The sequence below is a fragment of the Clarias gariepinus genome, chromosome 7 (assembly GCF_024256425.1).
Source record: "Clarias gariepinus isolate MV-2021 ecotype Netherlands chromosome 7, CGAR_prim_01v2, whole genome shotgun sequence".
Taxonomy (NCBI): domain Eukaryota; kingdom Metazoa; phylum Chordata; class Actinopteri; order Siluriformes; family Clariidae; genus Clarias; species Clarias gariepinus.
The window spans coordinates 12,157,849-12,185,062 of record NC_071106.1 but is presented as its reverse complement, the minus strand read 5'-3'; the positions used below and the strand labels follow the sequence as shown (position 1 = coordinate 12,185,062).

At 38.1% G+C, this 27,214-nt stretch overlaps 2 protein-coding genes across 2 annotated transcripts; one reads left to right on the top strand and one right to left on the bottom strand.

Moving 5' to 3' along the window:
* The first annotated feature begins 411 nt into the window (after positions 1 to 411).
* lepa (leptin a) lies at positions 412 to 3,684 on the top strand. Its single transcript, XM_053500548.1, has 2 exons — positions 412 to 608; positions 1,845 to 3,684. The coding sequence occupies exons 1-2, from the start codon at positions 450 to 452 to the stop codon at positions 2,211 to 2,213; spliced, it is 528 nt and encodes a 175-aa protein (XP_053356523.1). The 5' UTR covers positions 412 to 449; the 3' UTR covers positions 2,214 to 3,684.
* A 589-nt stretch (positions 3,685 to 4,273) lies between these two features.
* rbm28 (RNA binding motif protein 28) lies at positions 4,274 to 25,507 on the bottom strand. Its single transcript, XM_053500549.1, has 19 exons — positions 25,143 to 25,507; positions 22,098 to 22,256; positions 21,888 to 22,009; positions 20,142 to 20,217; positions 18,647 to 18,739; positions 18,484 to 18,555; positions 18,332 to 18,413; positions 17,322 to 17,557; positions 17,166 to 17,235; positions 15,776 to 15,885; positions 13,640 to 13,713; positions 13,345 to 13,480; positions 12,155 to 12,219; positions 11,856 to 12,014; positions 9,790 to 9,939; positions 8,954 to 9,061; positions 5,917 to 6,167; positions 5,713 to 5,827; positions 4,274 to 4,595 (listed from the first exon to the last, which is right to left on the bottom strand). The coding sequence occupies exons 1-19, from the start codon at positions 25,258 to 25,260 to the stop codon at positions 4,455 to 4,457; spliced, it is 2,337 nt and encodes a 778-aa protein (XP_053356524.1). The 5' UTR covers positions 25,261 to 25,507; the 3' UTR covers positions 4,274 to 4,454.
* Positions 25,508 to 27,214: the final 1,707 nt, after the last annotated feature.

Sequence of the window (27,214 nt, the reverse complement as noted above, 5' to 3'; positions counted from 1 at the left end):
TTACTATTTAATATCTTTCCGACTCTCCAACCAATTACCGTCTATCTTTCTGACTCTCCTTCGCTATTAAATTTATTTAATGGATTATTAAAGGACTTTTTAAGCTAGGCTCTATCCATGGCATCTGGAGTGTATATGTGATTACCATGTGGCATGTGGTTTCCATATACAGTACTAAGAAAAGAAGCTATTTTTTTCTCCCTGAAACTTTTAAGTGAGTTTTGAGCTGTTTTTTTTCCTTTGCATTTTAGATTGTTTTTAAATACTTGTCCATTCTACAGTATATGCTATATTTGCAGAAGCTTAAGCTCATGCTTTCAAATGCTTTAAAAAGTTAATTAAGTGTATTAAAGCTTGTTAAGTCAATATGATAAAATATTTAGATTTTTCTTTTCCATTTCTTTTCTGCAGGTTGGTGTATTTCTATTCTCAAGGCACAAAAACGCACTATGGCCGTATACTCTGCCCTTTCATGTTATAGTATAGTGACGGTAGGGATGATGCTCACATTCGCCCATGGCCGTGCTCTTCCTACAGACAGCTTGAAAACATCTGTCAAACTGCAAGTCGACAACATCATCTCCAGAATCCAGAAACACAAAGATGAGGTAAATACAAGAGAACAAATTACTCTTCTGCTCTTTCTATAGTCCAAGTTAAACAGATTACAGTTCTACCTATATCGTAACACTGTTAAATTCTTGATTCCGATTGATCAGAAGGTGTTGAGTCATTTTCAGTAATTCGGTAAGCACTCGGATAGTAGTTCTGGCCGCAAAACACATCACAGGTTTATATGAATCATTTCTAACAAGTTTAATTCGCATTGCATTGTGGAAGGCTAATAGAGTATATACTGTTTATAAGTGTACAATAAGATTAAATGTGTTATGTAACTGGGAAAAAAAAGCGTATACTCATTTATTAATTTTTTGTAAAGAGACATATTTGACGCTTATATTTTTCTCCACTTTGAGCACTTTGCAAGAGCATCCAGGATTCTTGGTAACATGAAAAGTTGTACTTGTCATATTACCTTCAAGACAGAGACAATTGAGATGCCAACACTATAACATAAATGATAATACATCATATAAAATTATTTTAAAGTGATTTATTACATAATTTAAAAGAATATTTGATATAACTGGTTTGAAAACGGTACAATACATTATGTATGGTTATAGGAAAATGGTCAATAATTTGTAAGTTACTAACAAATTCAGTAGGAATTTTACTAAGGACTAAGGATTTATTTCATTTTATTCTATTTATTGATTTGAATTAGATTTTATTTAGATATTTTCTGATATGATTTGGTTTTTAAAGTACAGATCCATTACAGTATGTCAACATAACAGGGAGTCACTTTTGTAAAATGGGAAAAATGCAGGAGTTTACGAAAATAACACTTTACTTGAGAACAAAATGGTTTATGCCTAATTTTTAAGAAGTTATTGTTATAAGTTGATGTGCAATTGTGGCAGCTAAATTTGAGAGAAAATATATTATAATTTTTTCGGCATAATGCATTACTTAAGTATCCAAAACATACATCATTACAAAATTTATAGTAAGTAAGGAAGTGCAATAAAGAGTTGATTATTCATACCACTGTGATTATTTTCTTATCTTAGGGTTAACAGTAACTCATCCTGTCATTCATTCATTTTCTAACGAACAGCATGCCACCAAATTATTGAGTAAAATAAACCATATCCATACTCCTGTCCATACCATCATCATCATCAAAGATTTTCTCTAAGAAACGGTACGAATGCATGCTATGCTTCAACCCAGCTGTTTTTCTTAAACCTGACCCGTGCTACAATCTACTCTTACAGTTCCACATACTCCATAAGATGATCCTGGACAGTCCCGAGCTCCTACCCGAGCTGCAGCCTGATAAACCCATCGAAGGTCTAAGCTCCATGGTTGAGATGCTGAACAACTTCCAGCGGGTTCTTCACAGCCTGCCCAAGGGTCACATGAGCCAAGTGCACAGTGACGTAAGCACGCTGCAGCACTATCTGGAAGACAGGATGAGCTCACTGCAGTGCGCACACAGGAAAACAGGCACGGAGAAGAACCTGGAGGCCTTCCTGAAAAACCACAGCGCGTACTACATCACCCTGGGACATGTGGCTCTGGATAGACTGCAGAAATACTTTCAGAGACTCAATCACAATCTAGATCAGCTGAGAACATGCTAAAAAAAGAATGATTCGTGCATTGCTTTTTATGATTGTTTTTTTTTGTGCGTTATATTTATTTATATGAATGTATTTATGAACCAGTTAACTATTTTGTATTTTATTTTTCAATTTTTAATATGTTTTGTGTAATTAATGCATTGGGGAACCAGACAAGGCGTTCTCATCAACCTTCACACATGCATGCACCCAGACACACACGTTAGACACGCTGACATCACCACCAACCAAGTATTCTCAGTGATGTCACAGTCTTACCGGAAGACTGTGACTGATCGTGCTGGGAAGCAAAAATTCCTCTTGAAGAGAGGAATAGGGTTCTGACCACCAGCAGACAAGCACAACAGATCCGAATGAACAGCACTTCTTATGATCTTATGTATAGCTTAATTTGAGACCATCTGTATGAATTATGTCGTGGATGTAAAGCATTTATTTCTTATATAGTCATAAGTTCATTGAAATAAAAAAAAAGAACGGTTCTCTAAGCCGTGATTGTTTCCAGGATATTCGCAGACTTGAATAAGGAACACAAAGAGCGAACAAAACAAACCAGGTTTATTAGCAATCATTTATATTGTACGGCCATCTGGCTGCTTGATGTTGCTGCAAAATTGTCTTGCCAGCTAAAAGCCCTGTGTACTGGGGCTTAATGAGACATGCATTTGTGGATTTTAAGGAGGGAGAGAGCTGTGTAAAGTATAACACGAGACTCCTTTAAAAGAATGAAGGCTAAATCTCAATAGACAGAGTGCCATTTAAATGTGTTTTATGGGACGTTTGTTAGTTATCAGATAAACCATGAAGAAAGAGGGCGGCTATTATCTTCCAGAGAAACGAAACAAGTAAAAGAATGACGCACCAAAAAGCACACGCGTGTACCTCCAATACAGTAAATATTGACTCTCACCCACCCATCCACCCGACTAGCTTTTATCTTCAACTAATTCTCTGAAAAGGCACCGTTTGTGTATACATCTGGGGCAAAATTACACAATACCAACCGGCTTTAAAAAAAAAAAAAATCTGTAAAGTATGCACTTAACTGAACCCTGACCTCTATTCTCAGATCAGATTAACCAATGGAAAAATTTCCTATCAGTAGGTCACTTTGGTATCCTATCAGCCGGGAAATATTATTCACGTTATTCCTGGTGTCTGTTGTACCTCTGCCAGAGATCATACTTCCTTTAGTCAAATCAAGTCTAGAGACTGAGAGAGTTATTTACTCCCCGTCTATACCGCTGTATCCCGTATTCAGGGTCGTGGGGAATCTGGAGCCTATTCCAGGAGGCTTATGGCACAAGGTGGGGTACACCCTGGACAAGGTGCCAATCCATCGCAGGGAACACACACACACTTTAGGCAATTTGAGAACGCCAATTAGCCTAATCTGCATGTCTTTGGACTGTGGGAGGAAACGGGAGCACCCGGAGGAAAACCACCAAGCATGGGGAGAACCTGCAAATTAAATGGGAATCAAACCTGGCCGGGAATCGAACCCGGATCCAGAATGTGCAATCTGAAAGTGATAATCCCTACACCACCATGCCGTCCCAGCAGAGAGCAGCTGCGTGCCAAAACCTACATTCATAACCAGCCTTTCATAGGCTGAACAGCTTTTCTAAATAAGCCATAATATTAAGTATGTGTTTGTGTCCTGTGCCCTAAGTTCTCTGGGACATAATCTAAACTCCTCCCCAGTGATCCTACACTGGATAAACTTTATAGAAATCAGATGGATAGATATTCTTTTACAAGAATTATTTTTTTTTTGAGTTCTGTATGTTTAATCAAGGGTGAGCTCTTGAGAGTTGCTGAACCCTGTCAGGATCGGTACTGAATTTAGAGGTTTATGGTCAGCAGAGAACAGGATACATTCATTCAAACTCCGCTCCATTGCAAAGCTTTGTCCTAGTGTGTCTGGCGAAAACCTTTAATGGCTTGTTTTTTTTTTCTTTCTTTCCTGGCTTGGGGTTCGGAAGGAATTTTTTTTTTGTGAAAGCAAAGGAGGGGATAAAAACTTTTGCACTCGCCTGTAAATAACATCTTTACACCCATTGTTACTCAAATATTTATTTTTCCATAAACGAGTATATTCTGTTACACCTAAAAAGAGATGATAAAATGAAAAATATTGGAACATGACGTAAAAAGGACCACACCAGAGACACTGAGAAAAATTCAGCCTTTCCCTGGCATGACCTCACTCGCACAGCGTTATTTACAGTACGTCCACTCTCAACTGAACCACTTGCTCTTCTTGACGATCGAGTCCTTAGAGTTTGACCCGCCTGTGAGTTTCTTCTTGTACTGTTCGACCAGACGCTCGAAGCGATCTTCTTCCCTGTTCTGGAACTTCCTCTTCACCGGTTTAGCATTCTGTAATCAAGGACAAGGCAAAAACATACACTCATAACCACAGAAGAAATCATTCTGAATATAAAGATAAACGTACAGGTTGTCCCTCTCGTTTATCAAGTCATAAAAAATAAAGCATGGTATAGCATGATTTCAAGCGAGTGGAACAATTGTCTTAGAAAAGCTTGCGCAAGAGACGCATCTGTCTGTACGAACTGTATACTTGCATGTTACAGGAGTTATTGTTACAATCCAGAGCTCACTCCAGGCCACATGCTTAGGCCATTAAAGGAGTTCCTGGAAGGCCAGCGTTTCAAAAGTTAAGCAGGCAGCCTGATTATGGTGCCATTGTTTTAAGGAAAACTTTCTACCTTGATGGTGTGCAAGCTCTAGTGGAACTCTGGGATAAAGTGCATTAGTGTAGCAGTGAACTAATGATGTTCTGTTATTCTGCATTTTATATGTTTTTTTATGTATATATTTATTTCTTTATAGCCAACTTTGTTTTTCTCCAATATTGTAATTTGTTTAGCTACAAATCTAAATCTAAGATTCTTGATCTTGTGATTTTTTTTTCTTCTCAACCTCCATAACGAGTCTCTCTGTGTCCAACCTCTTTGTTTGTGGGACAGAGTGTTTTATGGTCAACTTTAATCTTGCTATGCCCCCAGTACAGTGAGGTACCTCCGAAGACTTCCTTAATGAAATTCTCTGATGTCTTTGCACGCGTGTGTGGGGTTAGGACAGTCATAGCCCATTAAAATTCCTCACGTTCACTTCCTTGTTGCAGTTACTAGAAATTCTTTGATGTGTCTGAATAGGATGTGGGGCCTCACTCTAACAGATCAAATACTATTTGGACGGAAAAGCATTTCTCACGTTAATCATGTGTTTTGCTGTCTGGATCTACAAACCTGTGCAGACCCTTTGCATAAAACAGCTGTTGCCTAAACGTAGATTCAGATTTTATAACGGGGATTGTTCCATCTATACTTACATTTGTTTAGATTGTGTGTTATATGTGCTGCCTTGTTGTAGTGAATATGATTTATAGTGATTTTTAATAAAAAAAGACCCTTTTTTACATCATAATATTGTAGGTGCATAGAACTGGTTAGGTTGTACAAGTAAAACTTACCTGTGTCTTATTTTGAACGGATTTCTCCATCGAAGGGAGTTTCTTTCTCTCGTTTCTGCTGGGGGCCGTCTTCACTTTCCGTACCTGGGCGGTCTTTTTACCTTTATCCCGGTTCCTGTTAAAAAAAAACATTTTGTTCAAACTTTGTCAATGACTTACTCAGTATGTTTAAAAAAAAAAAAAAGGACAAGCCCAAGTCAGTACCTGATCTTTGGTCCAATGTGTGAAGGCATGGGGAGAATCTTCTGGCGTTTTTTGCCGTCGCCCGCCTCGATGTGCTCCACTTCTGGGTTGGTCCTAAAACCTGAGAAGTGAGTGCTCAGAGCTCCCGGTTTCTTCTCGCTGCCTTTCTGAGCTCCTGCTGACTTCTGAACCACAGCTGAGACGCTTTTAGGAGATCTCTGAGGAGGCTGCTTACTCCTGTCTTCCTGAGATCCAACTCTGTTACCTTTTTTCTGTGATGTGATAAATGATATCAGGTTAGAGATACTGAATCAAATGGACTGATTTGAAACCACCGTGCCCTTTCGATGTGCTTGCTTCCATTACACCATGTCATGCTTCTCTGGGATATAAATAGGGGTTGCACACATGTAAAATACCCAGTGGGGTGAAAATCCATAGACTGCACTTGTGTAGATGTCCATTATACAATCGGCATGCACAACAGAGATGTAGAACAAACAGATAGCAGTGTGCTTTGCAAAACTTGTATAGTTACATATTCAAATAAGCTAGTGCTGAATACTGGTCCATTGGTATTCGTTTACCATGAGGATGATGCGAGAGGGCAAGCGTGGAGAATGTACCCGCGGTTGGCCACAGTGGCCTGGTTCTCTAAAGCTTTCTCTAAGTCTTTTACCTGTTAGCAACTAAAAACATAATGAGCTACAGTACGGGGCAGCAGCTGAAGTGTCATTTTAAGCCAGAAATAGAGCTCCAAAGTTGCCTAAAATGTCTGAATCCTATGACTTTTCCTTTGGGTGCAATAGATAAAAAAGTTATGCAATGCAATGGCTAAGAAAATACACAAAGCAGTTAAAAAAAAAAAAGTCACTAAGCACAAACAGGACACCAACCAAAAGATTGTCTAGAAATGTCTAAAACGGTTCAAATCCTTTAAAAAGCGGCCTCATGTCAAGTTTTAAAATGTTAACTGCCACTTTTATTAAACAAGTCCTTTGAAAGCACTGCAAAAAAACAAGCTCTTCCTGAGAGCATCTATAAAAACGCAACACCTGATGTTCACGAGTGCCATTAAAATGATAACAGGCATCGTGTGTGTGCTGTGCTCAGATGAAACCAAAAATCAGCCTTTTGGTCAAGGACACTGTCAGCATGTTTCAAGACATAAAAGGAGGCAAGGCAGGAAAAGCACGTCATCCAGGGCTTAATATGGTGGTGGATGTTTGGGGTTGCGTTGCAGCTGGGGCGCTCCCTTGTGGAGGGTTATCGCATTAGGAATTCTGCCAAGTACAAAGAGATTTCAGGCAAATACATGGCTGCTGCTTAAAGGAGGTTCTAACTGTATTCTACAAATATATATATACACAGACACTTGTATACATACTATATATATAATATATATAATATATAATTTTTTTTTATTATTTTTTCCCCCTTCATAGAAATCTGTACACACACAAAATGATGAAATTTGTGTACTGATTTTGCCATTCTAAAATAAGCTAATATTATTATTCAAAACCCAGACAGTAAAGACAGCGTGTCTCTATGCATGCATCAGTGGTTAAATCTGGTATGCCCGTCTCCCCACAGCCACTTACTGGTTAACTGTGCAACTAATTTTAAGCCTGGAGAAATAGAGGGTCTTTGTTTAAAAAAAAATAAAATAAATGCTAAACAATAAATACAATATTTTGGTTAAATGACCTGAATTAAAGCTAAAAACCTAAACTTTAAATTACATGATGATTGCTTTATCTCAAATCTGTTAGGATGGCAAATATAATATGAAACTTATATCACTTGTCCAAATACAGAACATACAGACACAACACTGATGGATGATTATCACATACCTGGTATCTGTTTTTATACACTAAATAGCCTAAATGGAATGTTCCAGAAATTGTCCCCTATTTTGCAAAGGCTTACCACAAGAATTTGGAGCACAGGAATAGGTTTATGCCGTTGTGGTGAAGATGTACGTTACGCTACAGCACAGAAAGACGAGACAAAAGAGTGCTTCCAGCTTTGTGGTAATGGTTTGGGGATGGTCAGGTGTCCATGTACTTTGGCTATATAATGTATAAATCACATGTCCTCTGATTTGCTCATTAGAAGAAAAAAAAATATTTAAGGGAGGAACGTCTCTTTAGCATTTAAATGACAAACAACAAACTACATAATGCAATGTAGCGACTTTGATTCCCAGTCCCTTATAGGGACAGCTGGAGAGTTAACATCAGTTACTACAGTGGCATCCCGTCAAACGGATTTAATCCGTTTGAGAGGCAGGTTTTTAAGGGAGAAACTCGTATTGCGAAGCGCATTTTCACATAGGAACTAATGTTAATGCAGATAATCCGTTCCAGTCACTGATTTTTTTTTCCCCTAATATTACTTATTTCCAACACTATAATCATATTTTTGCACTAAAAATAAATGAATAGACATTAAACTTCACTTAAACTTTAATTTATGATTCCTCTTGAATCATAACTGAAAGTGATGCCGTTTTTTTTCTTGCTGGCTTCAATTCTTGGCAAAATTGTAATTTCTAAGGCAAAAATTCTTACCTCTGGTCATTTGTATGTCAGAGTACCAGATAAAACGTCCACAGTGCCATGTTTAGGTAACCAAAATACCTGTACTGTGTGGGCATAATAGTCGTGTTGCCCGCCCCCTATTTATCAGTCAAAACCAATTCAGCAGACAGATTTCCCCAAACACGTTTAGAAAAAAAAAAAAAATCAATTCGCCCGTACCTTAATTAAATTAAAGCAAGTCTACTTCTTTTCTTCTAATCGAAACAAATAGCCCCTAAACATCATTACAGTCAGAGCGACTGGTTCTGAAGAAGAGATTACAGAGGAACAGATTGTTGGGGAACAGATGTTCACGATACAGCACATCTCTCACCGCGGACATGAAGCTGTCTTTGATTAATTCCCTTCATCTAGATTTTCGAAAGCCGTTTATTCACTGGGGACTTTGCTTAAAAGATTAAGGAAGCACTGTGGGTTAAATTAGATGTGATTTATATGATGGTGATCACCTTTTCAGGCCTGGAGACTGCCGCAGACGTCATTTTGCTCTTCTGCTCCCTCATAGCCTTCAATTTTAACTTCCTCCCATCCTCCAGCGAAAACTCCACAATGGGCCTCTGAGAAATACAACAAAGGAAACAAAACATACACACTTCAAAAACGTTCCACAACATGATTTCAGGGCAACTGAAAGACAGGTTCAGGAAACATCAAAAGTAATTATTTGGCTTCTTTTTTCAGAAAAAAAAATCCATTAAGTGTTGAAAAGGAAAAGCTATGGGTTTGTGGTATGCAAGGCTCTGAGTGAAAAAGGAGGTGAATAAGTGTACTGCTAGAAAGCTTCCATCTATTTGGAGAAAAGTCCCTGAGTGGTTACAGATCATCAAGCAAACAGATAATACTCTATACACAATGGCAGCACTAAAGAAAACTGCTTTCATTAGGACTTGAAACAAATTAACTTCCTCCCGCTGCACACAATAAGACTATATTTCTGTCTGCAAGCTCATCACATAATGCAAAAACCTAATCATATAGCAAATAGGGAGTGCAAAAGTTTGTATTCCCCAGGCCAATGTAAAGAACACAGCCATTTACTGCTCTAAAGGGAAATAAATGTTTATACTGTACATACACACACACACACAAATCAAACCAGTGATGATGTGTATAATCCCCTGCTACACTAATGCATTTATCCCAGTGTTTCATTAGTGCTTGGATATGAATGTGTTCCGAGGAGATATTCATCACATCTTTACTCCACCTTTTATAATACCTATAATGCCATACACATTCTAAAATTGAAAAACTTTGACCTCTTGACCTTCATCATTCGACTGACCTTGTTGGCTGTGAAGATCTTGGGGTTGTTGTTAAGGTGACGCAGGGCTTGGAGGGCGTGTTCATGCTCCTGAAATTCCACAAAGCCGTAGCCTAACGATTGACCCACTGGCTCGCCGCGCACCGGCTTCCGGTCGTACATCACATGGCACTGGGAGAGGGACAGAAGGACAGAAAATAGGTGTCTTTAATGAGGAATGATCTTAATCTGATAACAATAAGACTGCAACATGATTTTTCTTTAAACAATGGGACAGACCCGAGCAGATCAACTCCAGCATCATGGCAAAACAATACTGCCATCTAGTGTTGGTGCAAAGCAACTGACTTTTATTTTTTGCGCAATGTTTTCCCATCCCAATGTTTTCCCATCAACGTTTTACACAAAAATCCATACGCACGAAATTTATGTGCGTATAGACAAGCTGCTTATCGCCACCCAGAGACCACGGAGTGAATATGTCAATGCATGATCGAAGCGAAATCATTTTTAAACACAGTCAGGGTTTAATATGGGGACTGTGCGCCAATACATCGCAGCAAACCCACCAAGCACAGTGAGTACATGTAATCTGAGAATCTGAGAGGAGACTTCTATAATGAAAATCTTTTATTTAAAAGATTAACCAATCTGTTTTCAAGTTACTTGATAAGATTTGATGCGTCTAGTCCAAAAAAATTAGGTCAGAATCAAGATGTACGAGGGGCGTTCAGGTCGAACCGGGACCCAGAACCCCGTTATGAGGGTAAAAACTGGACTATTACCAGACACGCACAGAGGGAGCTCTGGAATCTTGTTAAAAACAGAAAATACGGAACCGTATAACGTTAAAATTCATGGTAAAAGAAGAATCGCTGGCGGAAGCTAAGCGTCAGCATGACTACCTTATCTTACTCATAATCTATCCTCAACTATTGGAGCCCTAACACCCTAATGTGTGAACTTTTTACTAGTTTGACGTTAGATCATGATGAGTCACTGACATGTAGTCTGTAATATGAAGTGCACTATAATTAAACACTTTCCAGCACTCTAAACAGAAAGCAGACTCCATCTGTGGCATCATTCCTTTATCATCCCCACGGGCCTGTACGGGCTAGACGTTAAACATTAACCAAGACGCCAGGCTTCACATCACAGACGGGCTACTCCACACCAAAGCTTCTCAGAATAAATTCATTATGCAGCAACATTAGCATGACACATCTAATGATCTGCATGGGAATTAATTAAGCTTAAAGGTCCCATATTGAATTTGGGACTGCTACCAGTCATGGAGGGCCACCGTCTTGCACGTGACGCCCGCCGAATGCATCTTCTTGAACTGCTTGCTCATGCACCATTTGGGACAGCACACTCGGAGGACAGCGCTATCCGCTCATTCCGCTTGCGTTAGCCCACTGCGTTAGCCCACTGAGCCGTGATTAATATGAGAGCCCTTGCATGCCTCCCATCCCACCGCCCTCAGCTGCGAGGGCCAGCGACCTCCAGATGATAGGACGAGCATTTTAAAAGTGCGCCACACTGCCATGTTTTTTTTACTATTAATATATATTTATATTTTACTATTTCTGTTTAAGCACTGATCTCTTACACTTCTTTTCCGAATGCCCTAAAAAAGAGAACAAGACTAGCAGAGCAACTAGCTGGAGGGGCTTTTTCTTCTTATATGAGGTCACATTAGAAGGAATTGTTTTTTTTTGTTTTGTTTTTTTAGAAAAACGGACAAAATGTAAGCAATAGTTTTCCGCACTTTTTTGTACGCACACTAGAGACCCAACTGACCATCTAAAAATGACCGAAAAAGTAAAGTTTGAAATGAAAATTGGAACGCATTTTTGCATGGAACAAGGGTTGTGGTATTCAGCCACAATTAATTACATTGCTTTCTCGTTCCAGGTGACAAACTTCACGGTCGGTGTGCAGAGGAGGAAAACTTGTCGTAACGTACGTGTATGAACCTCAGCACAAATATCCCTTTAACGCCAAAAAAACATAAATCATGAGCCAATACTGTAACTATATTTTATTTATACTCCTATTTTTTGCGTGTGTGTGTGTGTTACCTCCTTGATACGGACACCCTTTCCTCCCCCTGCAGCAGACAGGCAGATTTTGAAGAGACGTTTGCGGTCCACACTTTTGGGGAGGTTGTGAACACACAGGCGGGTCTGAGACACGAACACGTTCACGTCCTTCAGCTTTGCCTTCTTCAGCTCTGCGAACTACAAACCACATCACTGAGTAACTAAAGACCTTGCTTTAATGCTGCAAGTTAAAATTGAAATAACAATATCCAAGGAAATGTCGAGCTTAATCAAATGGAAATGTCGAGGCACTTAGCCGTGCCGGCTGTCTGACTTACCCTCATCCTCTTGGCCATATCAGATTCAGAAACTCCTTCTGCTGCTTTGGTTCCGGCACGGATCACTGGATACAGGAAGAGGTAATAGAGCAGTTGGAGGAAATCAAGATGCAGAAGTAAAGGGATAAAAATGTCAGGAGAAGCAGAACTATTCTGGTTGAATTTGCCTTGCCTTTATATCCACTGTGCTCAGATTTAGTGATGATCTTTAAAAATATTTTGTGTGTAAAAGCTTTAAACATTTATCTCGACATTTTCGCAATTTTTGCAAGAATTTTGCTCCGGTACCCGATGCCTTTTTAGCACACGAGCGACCTAGCCGGTCAAGCATACAGCCAGTTGCCTGCACATCTGGTTGCGCCTACATCAAAGAGCTGATCAAAACTTGTTAGCATCAGTGAAAAGCCAAGCAAAACGAGTTTATATATTATCTTTTTGCCATTTTGTGCAAAATTTAGTTAAGACATAGCACCACGGGTCCCAAGAATGTTAGCAAGGACAAAATGGAGGCACTTTTATATTTTTGTTTTTAAAGCAGCCGGTGTCAAGAGGAATCATAAAATGAGGTGAAGTGAGGTGTAATATCTATTTATTTCATATATTACATATATTACTTAACATATAAATATAAGTGTTGGAAATTGGAAATATAGGTAATATTTTTGGGTAGCTGGAACAGATTATATGCATTTACATTATTTCCTATGGGTAAATGCGCTTCACAATACGAAATTTCACCCTAAGACCTTAGGAATTAATTAAATTCCTATATCGCTGTAGTTATGAGAGTCACCAACAGGTCCAGGAGATTGGAGAATTTAATATACTTTAAACTTTTTATTATTGTGATGAAATAATTTGTCAAGGAGAACAATTAGTTAGATAAAATGCTATGAAACCTTTATAAGATATATTTTCGTTTTCTTTCTAATTATTTACATTATAAATATATTGTAAAACATATTATAAATATATAATTTATGTATACAAAAATTTATTCATTTAGTAATTTAATTTTTTCTTTTCATTTTCTGCTATAAAGTAGCCCTTTCGCTTTTAACTTGTCCTTGATTTAAAAAGATTTCACTGAATTGGTTTGTTGAGTCTGGAAACGTCTAGCGCGCTCTTGGCTCTACAGTTAAAACCACTCTACAGCTTTCTCCCGGACTCATGCTCTTGGATGCACTCACAGCCCTCTCTGGCGAGGTACAGGTTCCTGGAGCCTTTGTGAGTTTTCACTGTCTTGCTTTTCAGTTTGGAAGCGTCCTCTCTGCTCACCGCCAGCACCATGATCAGCTTCCTCCCATCCACCCTCACACCGCCACCCTGCAGCACACAGAGCACAAGTCAGAACCTGACACAGACATTACACACCGCTCGCTCGGACACGAAGCCGGAGCAAAGCACGGGAAACCAGCGTACCAGAGTACAGCCACAAATGAACAGGCTCCTTACGGTAGCGTCCACACAATCACACACACTCACCTCAGATTCTGTCTGTGCAGCTGCTAGACATTTGTCTGCTCCTTCTTTTGTTTTGAACTGAGCAAAAGCACAGCCTGGATAAAAAGAAAAAAAAAAAAACAAAAAAAAAAAAACACAGTGAGCAGGTTTGTCTGATCCACTTCGGTGGCCCACGAAGGTCCTACAAAAAAGTTGCACTGTAATGCAAATGTAATTTGTTAGACTCGCTTTAGCTTTCAGTAGCTGATTTGTGGAAGCTGCCGAATGTTATAATGACTCTAAATTATCTAAAACACAAAAAATTGAAATAAATTAAGAATTATACTTTAAAGCAATTAGCAAGGCAAGACTAAGATCATTTCCATTTTTTTATCTTTTATTTAGGCTCCATAAAAACAGACAGAAATCTTTAGATGCCTTTGGCTCATAAACCCAAAATATTTACCAGCCAAAAGGTTTTCATAATATAAATCAAAATGAAATAAATCATGTTGACATGCCGATTTCTACTCTGGGGTAAGGGGCAAGTCAAAATATTATTCGCACTCTGGTTATATTAAAACTTCTGTCTTATCAGCTTTTCCCATCCAAGGCTCCTTGTCAGGTGTGCAGGTGTGAACATGTTACATCAGGTCATTTGTAACTGCGGTGTGAGCAAAAATTATTTAAAAGAAGAGCAGAGTGTAGTGATTCTTGAAAAAAAAAAATTTTTGGTCTGATGGTGTACCTGGTGCCGAATCAACTCACAGAAGAGCATGAACAGGAACGATACTCTAAGGAAGGTGAAAGTTTCTTAAAGAGAATCATTACTGGTGATGTGACATGGATTCATCACTACAGCAGAGAATGGAATGGAAACTTCTTCAATCGAGAAAAAGCTCAAAAATCGACCATCAGCTGGAAAATTGATCCTATCAGTTTTAAATCTTTCAGATTCTCAAGGTCTAGTATTGGAACATCATCAGGAAAAAGGTCCAACCATCAACAGTGCTCGTTATAGTCAAATGCTTATTGAAGAGCTGAAGTCTAAACTTCAGATTAAATGCAGAGTAAGACTCCTCTCCAAGGACGTTGTGATCTTGCACGACTATGTTCATCCGCACCCTTCTGTCCACACTGTCGACACTCTGCAAAAACATTGTTTTGAGGTGATAAAGGATCCTCCCCAGAGTGCCGATCTTCCTCCATCAGACTTTTACCTGATTGGTCCCCTGAAAGCAGCAGATGAAGATTCACTTCTGATGACGAAGTGAAGACGGTGCAATAGTGGTTCACTGCTCAGCATTGAACCTGTTTAATACTAAAAAGCAAGGAGATTGTGTTGAAAATGTATTGATTTGTCTTTTCTAAATAGGAAAAATTTTAAATGTAAATAATTTCCACAGCTAGAGTGCGGATAACTTTTGACCCACTCTTAAGGTTTCAACTTAGTTAGCTGTGCTTTGCTAGCGGTGTCTGATAACGGTAATGATGACTGAACACTGAGCCGACTGGCTGAACTGTACCTACAGTAAGAACCCAGTCTTGATTCATTCTCTGCATCCATGTTATCTGACGTAAAAGATTCAGGGTTTGGACAGGAAGGGTGTGAGAGAACGTAATGTCTGAGATTTTTCTTTTGGACATTTATTTTTGTTGTCTTTATTTTTTAGCTTTGGCTAGCCAGCCAGCTGAGCTACGTCAAGACCGTTAGTCACTGGATGAGTTTCAAAACCTAGCGAGAGTGGGAAAGGAAAAAAATATTCTTAATTTCATTAAAATGATCAGTAAATACTACGAAACGAAACGTTAAATGTATCACTTCGGTTGTTTTGCAAGTCACTTCAACGTGTGCATCCAAGTACAGAAGCGCGTGATCATATAGCACGGCTGTCTTCAATAAGGATCCCACAACATTAGAGGTGTTGGCGACCATTTGGAGCACTTTTTTGGAATAGCGGCCACATTGGACGTTTAAACGGTGCTTAAAGGCGAATTTTTATCAGATCCAAACTTTAAACAAACAAGTAAATGCTGCTTGCTACTGTAAAACGTCAAGGACCCACTGAAAGACTCTCAGAAATCTTGAATAAAGGAAAATGATGCATTAAAAGCAATATGCCATTCATTTTAAAACACTGATAAATCTTTATGCATGTGTAATAAAACACCACCAACCTTTCGAGAGTCCTGTGTCGGGATGCATGACGATTCGCACATATTCGAGTTCACCAAACTGCAGAAGAATTTCTTCTACGCCTTCCTCCTCAGAGTCAAAGGACAGGTTTCTAACACAGACAGAGAAAAAGAGGATTTGGAGAGCAATTCGGAGCGGATGTGTGCTTGGGGAAACATTGGAGAGCAGGAGCACATCCGTCACATTGAGATCCGACCATTACTTTTATGACTGAATAATGATCAGCCCGTTTCTATTTACCTACAGAGCCACACTGGTATTGTTCTGATCCTACACACATCGTTTAAGATTTATGCACCGATCAGCCATAACATTAATGGCACTACCAGGTACACTGAACAACACTGATCATCAACTGTACGGCAGTAAACTGGTGAGAGGATCATTGGAACCCGAGACTCATGCGCGCTCAATGGGACCAATCCCACAGAAAAAAAGCCAACACAGCACTACAACTGCTACATGCTGGCACCAGAACACCCAGTGCACCAGCATGGGGCTCAGCATGCAAAGAGCTCAAGGCCACAGATCCAGGTTCTGGACTCCCCAGGCAGTGCACTGGACAAACAATTCCAATACTTGGAGCCACCATCTTGCAACCAACAGCGGACAAAAGATCCGCTGCCAACATCCTGGTGCCTACACCACAACACACCTCCAAAAGCCCTGTCTAAGATCGTTGATTTATCTCATGTCTTTTAAATCAGATGCAATAAAAGATCACTTGAGCATAACTGATATACGAGCACTCTTGCATGAAGCCGTAGCGCTCTGACGTCTGAAAAAAATGTCAATGGACAACCTGGCAATGTATGACCGATTCTGTAGGAACAGAATCATGTGTTACAAGCGAAACGCACAAACCTATTAGACACACCTTCTTGAACATGCATTTGAATTGCACAATGGTCCCTAGGGCACGCTTACTACTATTATTGCACATTATTATTATTATTATTATTATTATTATTATCAGGGCCCAAGCACTATGACATCAGCCCTAATTTCTAAGGAATCGGACAGACAGTTCCTAAAAAATCCAGCAATTTATTTTTACATCTTCTGGATTATATATTCCGTATTCCGTCATAAAGCTCCGAAATGGCTACTACACTGGAAAATTTCACATCGATAAAAATTAATTACCCCTTGGAATGCGGTCTTAATCATGCTCCATTGAAAATGAAATGAGTGAGTTCTAAAATGTAAACGCGAAACCACGCCCTTTCCACTGGACCGGGTTTTACAGATGGTGCTTACACCTCGAGTACTGCATGCACTACGAATCATACCCTCCACTAATTGTGTCTAATATAAAAAATATCATCGTACTACTCTGAATCGATAGCACACACCTTTAGTGAGGCTTACCTGATAAATATTGTCCTTCCTTCATTCACATCTGAAGGGAGAAGATTCTTGGGTTTCTTCTTCTTCTTGGCTAGAGAAAGAAACAATCAATCATCCGGAGCAGAAACAAAATAATAATGATAATAATAATAATAATATGAATGAACAAATGAGAACCTTTTTCCTCCTCCTCATCATCATCATCATCATCATCATCATCCTCCTCGTCATCTTCATCATCATCATCATCATCCTCGTCATCTGTTGCATCGCTGTCTGATTCCATAGAGTCATCATGCTTTTCGTCCTCTTCATCATCACTGTCTTTGCTTTGATCATCATCGTCGTCGTCGTCGTCGTCATTATCAGATGGCGAGCCTGCCTCAGACTCATTTTCGGTTTTGACCTTAGACCTTAAAATAAGACGTCCATCATCACACTGCTCCGATCACCCATGCTCACAACCGTTTCAATCAGGACACAGTGTTATCTCTCTCACACACACACACACACACACACACACACACACCTCAGCTAAACACTGCTTTTAATTAAACACTAACTAAACAGCTGATTACTACACTGCTCAAAAGGGAAAAAGATAAGTACTTATCCCCGAGTAGCAATAACGGCAGTATGACAAGCTACGTAGTGTTATGCTAAGCACATAAAAAGCAAAACAAAAAAAAAAATCATTTAAATGTTATTAAAAGCTATATTCCCATCCTAAACACAAAAAGAAAAAGTGTTAAATATGTATATTCCCTGTTATATTTCTATACTAAGTAAATCTCACAAAGTATTTTAATGAAATGTATTCATTCTAGGGCTGCATGATTTGATTAAAACATTTAACATTGTGTATTATTTTGACACAGTTATTGTGATTTAAACCGCAACTATTAAAAGTACCAGTTTGAATTCAAACTTATTTCTCTAGGTTAACACCAAAAAGTCATCTCATCATGAACTGATCTTATTAAGAAGAAATTCCTGACTATAAGTATATAACCTGCCTGTGCTGGTTAAATAATTGCAGGGGCCAATATCACGAATTCGATATTTGTGGAAATAATTATGCAGCACTAATTAAATAATTCCACTAAATAATGAAAAAAAACTAAATAATAACTAAAAAATTAAAATCACATGCTTCTGATCAAGACAAAAAGACGTTTGGTTCTTACTGTTTTTCCGCAGGCACGTCGTCCTCTTCATCGTCCTCTTCCTCAGCCTCTGCCACTTTCGCACTTTCCTCTTTTTTACCTCCTATGGTAAAAAACATACTGAGTGCAACATCAGCACAAACGTTTAACACAAACAGAAAATGAACACGTACCCGATGCTGAACCCTGCTGATTAGCCACGAACTTGTCCTTAGACACGGCCCAGTCTACAGCAACGAGTCTGTCTGCAAAAAAAAAAAGAGACGGAAGCGTTTATGAATGTTGATATGACCAGTGAGGAGAGACCGGGATCGGACAGGCGGGAGAGGGACTCACCTTTGATTTTTTTTAGGTTAGTTGCTGCCAGGGCTTTTCCTGCTTCCAGCATGTTCCTAAACTGGACGAAGGCAAATCCTCGTTTCTTTCCGTCTACACACAACCACAAAAGAGTCTTAGTCTCTTTGTCTTAGAAGCTTTTCAGCCAAGAGTAAGAGGATCACTAAAGTAATTATACATTGACATAATAGTACATGACTTATGTTAAACCAGAAGCTGCTTATGAAATGCTCTGGGAGAGACGCATTCATTTCTGTTTAATGGTTTAATAAAGCTAAGACGCAATAATCTGCGCAGCAGCCTGAGGAAAACACGGTTTAACCAAAATGATATGCATTATTATTTTATTTTAGTTATTCAGATTACACTGTGATGCTGAACTGCTGTTTGCCTGCAAAGATCACGTTGTGTAAGGAGCCTGCTTTATAATATGCACTGGTGAAACTAAGACTGGGGGATAAACCGATCATAAATTGGCATCGGGATAAAATCTGTGTCAATACCGATCATATCTTTGGAGAGTTTTACTCCATATCAAAAGATGTAACAGCCCATTAGACTACAGCAGGTGTATCAGAGTTTAAGAAATAAATGGTGGTCATTACAGTTTTAGGTTTATTTATATTATAAACACTGTATATTATTTTGTTTTGTTAAAGCAGATAAAGCATGTGAGCACAGTTAAATACTTGCTATTTTATTTTTGGTAATATAACCCCAGTTTACCCATTATCAGGATACTCTTCAATCTGACAGCATTATCAAAATGCATTACAGTAAATATGAATATTAATCCATATGGGAAAAAATATCAGGATTACATTATTCCTCATACCGCGCATCCCTAATGCAAACATTTATACTGTGATGACGATGCTGGTGATGTGCAGGTGCAGAAGCGTCAGTGACAGTTGGGATCTGATTATAGATTGGAGTGGTTAAACGTACACATTTGGTTACTGTGCATACCCAACATCAATTATCCAAGCATCATACTTAACTAGCAAGGTTTTAAACAGACTGACTCTTCTTACGGCTGGGTTTTGGTAAACTGGCTCTTTACACAACATAATCTTGGGTTGATGATATCCTAGGCACGATTAAAACATTCATCTTTTTTATCTTCTGCGCCACACTCCAGTTTAGCAGTATTGCACCAACCTCTCATTAACATAAAAAAAACAGAAAACAAAAGTACTTTGCAAACGATGAATCCAGTCGATTAAATGAACATACGCACAGACTTTGTTCTAAATATATAATAGAAATACACTGGCTAAAAATTAAGCAAACTTATCTCGTATACCATGCCACACTAAGTAACATGTAAAATGAACCTAACAGCTTTATTTCGTCACATCACCAAACGTGCTTCTACCAAATAACTACAGATAAAAAATCATTATTATTAATAATAACTATCATGATTAATATTTATATCTTTATGATCTTTATACTTAATATACATACTTTTTACTAATTAAGTAAACGTTACCTGGTTTTACAGGGATCTTAACTTCCAGCACTGTCCCATGCTTTGAAAAAACTTCCTTAAGCTCAGCCTCAGAGCACTGAAAAACAAATCAATAACTCATCATCTTAAATGGAATGTGTTCAAATATAAATCCGATGGGTTTCACTAAATTAAAAAGTTACCGCTGGATTTATATTTGGGTCATACAAATTTATACAATAATCATATGTATAATGATTATACTAAATCTGTAACATTTTTGCAAGGGAACAAAAACAGGAAACAATGGGAATATTTTGATACAAACAGAATTGACCTGTGTATTGCAATTCTATTAGTGTCACAATTTTATAAATACAGTTAAATCTTGGATTGTGAGCATAATTCGTTCTGAAAGCGTGTCTGTATATCAAAGCACTTGTCTATCCAAGTGAATTTCTCCATACAAAATAATGGAAACTCGGATGATGGTTAAAAAAAAATTTACTTTAAAATTAAAAATAAAAATAAAAAACAAATAAACCTGCACTTTACTTTTAATAAAAATTGTAGCTGAAGTAAGATGTGAGAGGAGAGGAGGAGGAAGGGGGCTACTGTATAGGACAACTTTCACACACACTAACAGAAACACTGCTCTATCAAGAACTTTTTTTTTAACAAGGAACCTCTCTAATAACACTCACGTGCATGCACACACTAATGGAACCGCTTCTTTCTGAGAGAGACTCTGGAAACTAGATCTTTAAAAAGAAACCTCTCTAATGATACTTGCTTTTGTTTTATGCGCACGCACACACAAACAATACATGCACACACGGATGTTGACTATACCAGTGACGCACGTGCACTGAGACTGAGCGTGAGAGCCGATTACCCATAATCTCACAGTGCGAGAGAGAGAAGAATCATTGGCTCAGTTGTAATCACGTGACGCTCGGCAGACAAAGCACCTGCGTTCTACTCATATGTCAGGACCTTGCTCGTTTATCAAGTTAAAATTTATTTTAAAAAACTTGCTCGTCTTGCAAATGGCAAACATACAAGTTACTCGCAATCCAAGGTTACACCCCATAACGTTTGCAATATACATTTTTTTCCCAGATTTTGTTACAATTCTAAACAAACACCAAATAATTTGCTCCAATCAGACAAGATGCTCTGCTGCCTGCCAATGTGTAAACAATTTACAGTGTAGTATACAGTGTTTACAGTGTAATGACATATTGTAAAATGTAAATATTGTAAAAAACATTTTAATTAAAAATGTATTTGACTTTGAAGTCAGCGTGGCAATAAATGAATTGCCATAGGAAACAATTGCGATATGTGCGAGAGAGAGAAGAATCATTGGCTCAGTTGTAACAGAATTTTTTAAAAATTCATCTCTATTAAGATTTATAATGCAAATTTCATAACAAAGTAATAATCCCTATTTTTGAAGCCAATCTTTTACTTTGCACTCCAGTCCAGCAGATGGCGATATTGCATTAACACAAAAAGAAAAAAATAAGTTTACCAAGTGTTCACTGATTCTGAATTGAAAAATTTGAGGCATCGATTAGGTGAATTACATCAACTAACAAAAGATCGATTAAATTGCTAAATTAATTTAACTAATTAAAAAAATGTATTTTTTCCCCTAAATAACCATGTTGTGTCCTTACTCAAATATATTTAACTATACGATTCCTACTAAAGCAATAACTCCATTTGTAACTACGTCTACAATCACGTTTCACGGCATTTTACCTCATCATTGTCACTTACTTTAAAACTGAGATTCCGTACGATAAGCCTGGCCTTCATCTTGTTCTTTCTCAGACCTTGGGACTTCGGCTGGCTTTTTACCTCTGGTGGTTCCTCGGGACTCTCCTCAGTTTTCTGCTCAGCTATGCAAACATAAAAAAAAAAAACAAGATGTGAAATTGGGGGAAATACAGCAATCTAAATAAAGCTGACATTAAACATGGCACATACCTTTGTTGTTCTTTTTTTGCTTTTTTTCATAAAGTTTTTTCTTCGCGTGAACCACAAATATTTTTTTCCCATCATAGTCTTTTATTTCTCTGAGAGCTCGCTCGGCGTCTTCCACCATGGAGTAAGTAACGTAGCCTATACCACGGCATTTCTCTGACCCTGAACAGAAAAAGACACACTAGACTTTGAGATTTAATTATAATCACATACAAGACAAACGATCAACTTGCTAAGTAGTAATTTAAATTAATTCAATGTAACCCTGTTCTCAGTTCTTTTATTTTATTAAGCCCACCTTGCCATGTATTGTCCCCTGCAACATGATCTCAATCAAATATTATATTTGAACATAAATTTATACAGCATTATTATTAACATTAAAGCACAACATACATTTATGCCAAGCTAGCCAACATTAAATATTTGTATTATGTTCAAGTAATATATTACTACTATAACAAGCCCTAGTCATGTGACTTAATTGGCATATGGTAGTTCTTTTGTTTTATTTGTATTTACCAAAACAATTACCACCATTTTAACATATATATTAATTATGACAAGATTTCAGAAAAAAAAACAATATATAAATACACATGTACATAAAAACTATTGCATAAACACAGACTGTTTATTTAAAAAAAATCATAAATGTTTTGCTTGTCTTGCAAAGGTTACTTTTCAAGTTACTCGCAATCCAAGGTTCCACCCTGTGAATTATTATTATTTAGAGAGATCAGATCAAAAGAGATAAGTGTACATAAGGTGATGTGAGGGTATATAAGGTAAATATTTGAGATTATACAAGGCCATATAAGGGTATATAAAATGTACAGTGGCAACTAAAGGTGGAATTTCATGGTTTTCTGCATTCATTTCTTTTTTGTAAAGAGTATTGACAAATATAATGTACCTAAAACAATAACCGATAACTGATCTTTTATGTCTTTATTGAGAACAATCATAAAACATTATAGTCCTAAAAAAAAGCTGACTGGAGTCAGGTGTTAGCATACCTGGAGTCTTGTTAAGAAAATGAGTTTGGAGCTGTGGACTCATGCTACTAAGACTGATAAAAACCTCTCAAACTTTTTAAGTTTTCTCCAACAAGAAGAATATGCTTATACGTGAGCCATGCCTCGACAAAAATAGCTTTTTTTTGGGGATCTTTGATCATAAATTGCTAATATACATAGTTATTCCAAAGACTTTTTCCTCAGTCTACAGTTTGGGACACTTTGGGACTGTGGCTACTCTACCAAAGAGTGGACGCCCAGTCAAAATTACCTGAAGAGCACAACAAAGACTCATCGATGAGGTATAGAAACAACCCCGAGTGACCACCCAAGATCTGAAGGCATCATTGGAACTGGCTAGCATCGGTTTTCATGAGTCTACAGTACGTAAAACATTAAACAAGTACGGTGTCCATGGTAGGACACTACAAAGGAACCGTCAGTTTACTAAAATAAGCATTGCTGCCAGCTTGAAGTTTGCGAAAGAGCACACTGACCCACCACAGCAGTCTTGGCAAGATTTTTTGCAACCTGATGAAACTAAGATTAAACTGTTTGGAAAGAACACGTGGCACTATATCTGGTTTAAAAAGGGCACTGCATATCATCATAAAAACATCATCCCAAGCAAAAAGTATGATAGAGGAAACAATGATATGGGCTCTGCTGCATTAGGGTGTGGCCAGTTTGCAGGCACTGAGGAAAGGATAAATTCTTAAGTGTATCAAAAAAAATTCAGGGAAATGTGAGAATGTCTGTGCTACAGCTGAAACCCATTAGAAGTTAAGTGATGCAACAATACAATGACAAAAACACCAGAGCAAGTCCACAATAGAATAACTTTAGAAAAACAGACCTCAACACAATAGAGATGCTATAGAATGACTCGAAAAGAGTTATAAACATAAAATGTCCAGAGAACATGACGGAGCTAAAGCAGTTCCACCAGAAAAAATGGGCTTAAATTCCTCTTGAACGATGTGCAGGTCTGATCCACAGCTACAGGAAGCACCTGGTTGAGGTTGCCAAGTGGGTTCAACCAGTTATTATTCCGAGGGTTCACTTACTTTTTTCAGAATCATTATGAATGTTGAATGAGTTCAATAGAAACATGAAATATTAGATTTTTTTTGTGTGTTATTAATTTAGGCACATTATGTTTGTCAATATCCTTGAGAAAAGATCAGATCACATTTAATGACAAATTAATGCAGAAAACCATGAAATTCCAAATTTTTTTTGCCACACTATTTGTGGGTATATAAGACTATATAAGGGTACAGGAAGTAAATATATACGGGTACATGAGGATATATAAAATAAATATTTGAGTGTATATAAGACTATACAAGGGTATATTAAGTAAATATTTGGGGGTATATAGGACTACATAAGGGTATATAAAGTAAATATATGAGGGTATATAAAGCTATATGAGGTTATATAAAGTAAATAACATGATGGTATGTAAGGCTGGGTGGCGTAGTGGTTAGCAGGGGTTCGATTCCTGTCTCTGTGTGCATGGAGTTTCCATGTTCTCCCTCGTGCCTGGTGGGTTTCCTCCGGGTACTCCGGTTTCCTCCCACAGTCCAAAGACATGCCGATTAGGCTAGTTGCAGTTTCCAAATTGCCCATAGTGTGTGGGTGTGTTCCCTAAATCTCCAGGCCAACCGCGAGGATAAAGCGGTATAGACGGTGAGTGAGTGAGTGTAAGGCTATAAGGTTATATAAAGTAAATAATATGAGGGTATATAATGCTATACAAGGGTATATAAAGTAAATATATTTGGGCATATCAAGCTATATAAGGTTATATAAGGGTTTACAGGGTAAATAAAGTTTATTATATTAGAAGTATAATATTTGATCGCAATAAACATGTAAAATTATTCCACACATTTATTCTATACTGAACATGACATATTTGTCACCTGAACACTCTGTGCTCTCATTAGATCATTAGAGGATCAGTGTAATGATTTCTCCTAAATGTTGTAAAGCAGTCTCGTGGTGTGTTCTTGCTCTTTACCTTTATCTTTGACCACAAAGCAGCGCTTTATCGGTCCTACTTCAGAGAAGATCTCCTCCAGATGCTCACTGGACGCTGATGCAGGTAAATTCCGCACAAATAAAGTCAACGCTTCCATTCTCTCTCTTTACTAATGATAATCTCGTTAAACGTTTAATCAGTTTGTTCTGTCGAAGACAAAGTCTACGCGTTTAAATTATCACCTAGCTGATCAGACAGCTGTCGGAACGGTCTCTAGCTTTCGTTTTTATTATTATTTATATAGTTATGTGCCGTTTTCAGACATGATTCCAGCAGCACACGTTTTCTACGAGGCGACCATCTTGGATGTTTTTTCTCACCCGTATTATTACAATTCCCACCCCCTGCCTGTAATTGGCTGTTTTTTAATATTAATGACAGGTTTAACGTTTGGATAGTAGAATCAGCCAATCGGCGATGTGCTCCGTGAGCTGTTAGCCAATCTTTGCGCAGGAGGCGGGATTTGTTCCAAAATGGGTAGGATAAACGAAGCTGACATGTTCAGGTCAAAACGGAAGACGTTAAGGATTTACTTCCTGTGTTTAAAAAGCAAGTAAGAGGAAAGTAAGAACAGCAGCGCCACCTACTGAGCCGGATGCATGTATAAACAAAACAATGCAGTAAACAGACGCCTATAGTATTAGTGTACAGTAGTTTTATGGTACACATGTATGCACAAATATTTGTTGCCATTATTATGACTACTAAAATATTTCAAATACCCATTCATACTGTTAATATATATTGTTGTGGAGTCATTAAAAACGATGGGGTGAACATTAACAGGCAGCATGGTGGTATATCGGTCAGCCCGGTCACCTTGCACCTCCAGTGTTGAGGGTTCCATTCCCGCCTCGGGTCTAAGTGCATGTTCTCCCTGTGCTTGGTGGGTTTCCTCTTGGCACTCTGGTTTCCTTTTTGACCCACAAGCCATCCGTCTCCTCAACACAAAGGGAATGGACTAATAAACACATATGCACAAACACACTGACCAACAACCATCTAACAATTGTACATACCAACCTGAAACTGCTCTTTTGCACAAACAATCTTTTTTTTCTCTCTGCTGCTATCTACAACTAAATTTTTACTGTCTTATTCCACTACCTTATATTATTACCACGGAGTGTTGAAAACGTATTATGTTGTTGTGTTATGTTGTCACTCTTGTTTGCACAGATGCACATGCACTTTACGTTGTCTTTTTCTGTATAGGACTAGTTTCTGTTAATTTGTGATGTTAAATCTAGTTTGTCTCAGCTACCCAGCTAACTACAGTGTTTACTAATGTGTTCAATGTGCTGCCCATTGTTTTGGATTGTCAATGCAACCCTCTTCTCCCACTCTTCACACACTGATAGCGACACCACAGGAATAATGCTAGCACATTGAACACATTTTATAACACATTTATAACACATTTTATAAGTGGTCAGAAACTTGTAAATAACTCATGAAAGAATAAAGTAAGGTTAAAACCATTGTTTTTCTCGTGAAATTCTCAATAAGTTTGATGTCACATGACCCTCTTCCTATTGAAAAAACAAAAGTTGGATCCAAAATGACCGACTTCAAAATAGCCACCATGGTCACCACCCATCTTGAAAATGTTTTCCCCCTCAAATATACTAATGTGCCACAAACAGGAAGTTAATATCACCAACCATTCCCATTTTATTAAGGTGTATCCATATACTGTAAATGGCCCACCCTGTGGATTTGTTGGTTAGCCAGTTAGTTTTTTGTTAATTTATGTTGTAAATTTTAAGTTGTATGTAGCACCTTGGTCCTGGAGGAACGTTGTTTCGTTTCATAGTGTATTAAACTGTATATGCTTGAAATGACAATAAAAGCCTACTTGACTTGACTTCCTCCCACAGTCCAAAGACATGCAGAGTAGGCTAACTGGACTGGCATTTCCAAATTTTAAATTGCAGCATGCATGTGTGTATGCATGCCCTGTAACGGATTGGCATCCTGTCTAGGTTGTACCCCGCCTAGTGCCTAAAGTCTCCTGAAATAGGCTCCAGGCCCCTGTGAACCTGCACAGG

Excerpts from the sequence above, each read along its gene's own strand:
- rbm28 (XM_053500549.1), bottom strand. The coding sequence starts at position 25,260 with ATGGAAGCGTTGACTTTATTTGTGCGGAATTTACCTGCATCAGCGTCC. Across the intron at positions 18,740-20,141 it reads TAAGATCCCTGTAAAACCAG|ACGGAAAGAAACGAGGATTT; the intron begins GTAACGTTTACT and ends GGTTGTGTGTAG. Across the intron at positions 13,481-13,639 it reads CTGCACAGACAGAATCTGAG|GGTGGCGGTGTGAGGGTGGA; the intron begins GTGAGTGTGTGT and ends TGTGTGCTGCAG.
- lepa (XM_053500548.1), top strand. The coding sequence starts at position 450 with ATGGCCGTATACTCTGCCCTTTCATGTTATAGTATAGTGACGGTAGGG. Across the intron at positions 609-1,844 it reads TCCAGAAACACAAAGATGAG|TTCCACATACTCCATAAGAT; the intron begins GTAAATACAAGA and ends CTACTCTTACAG.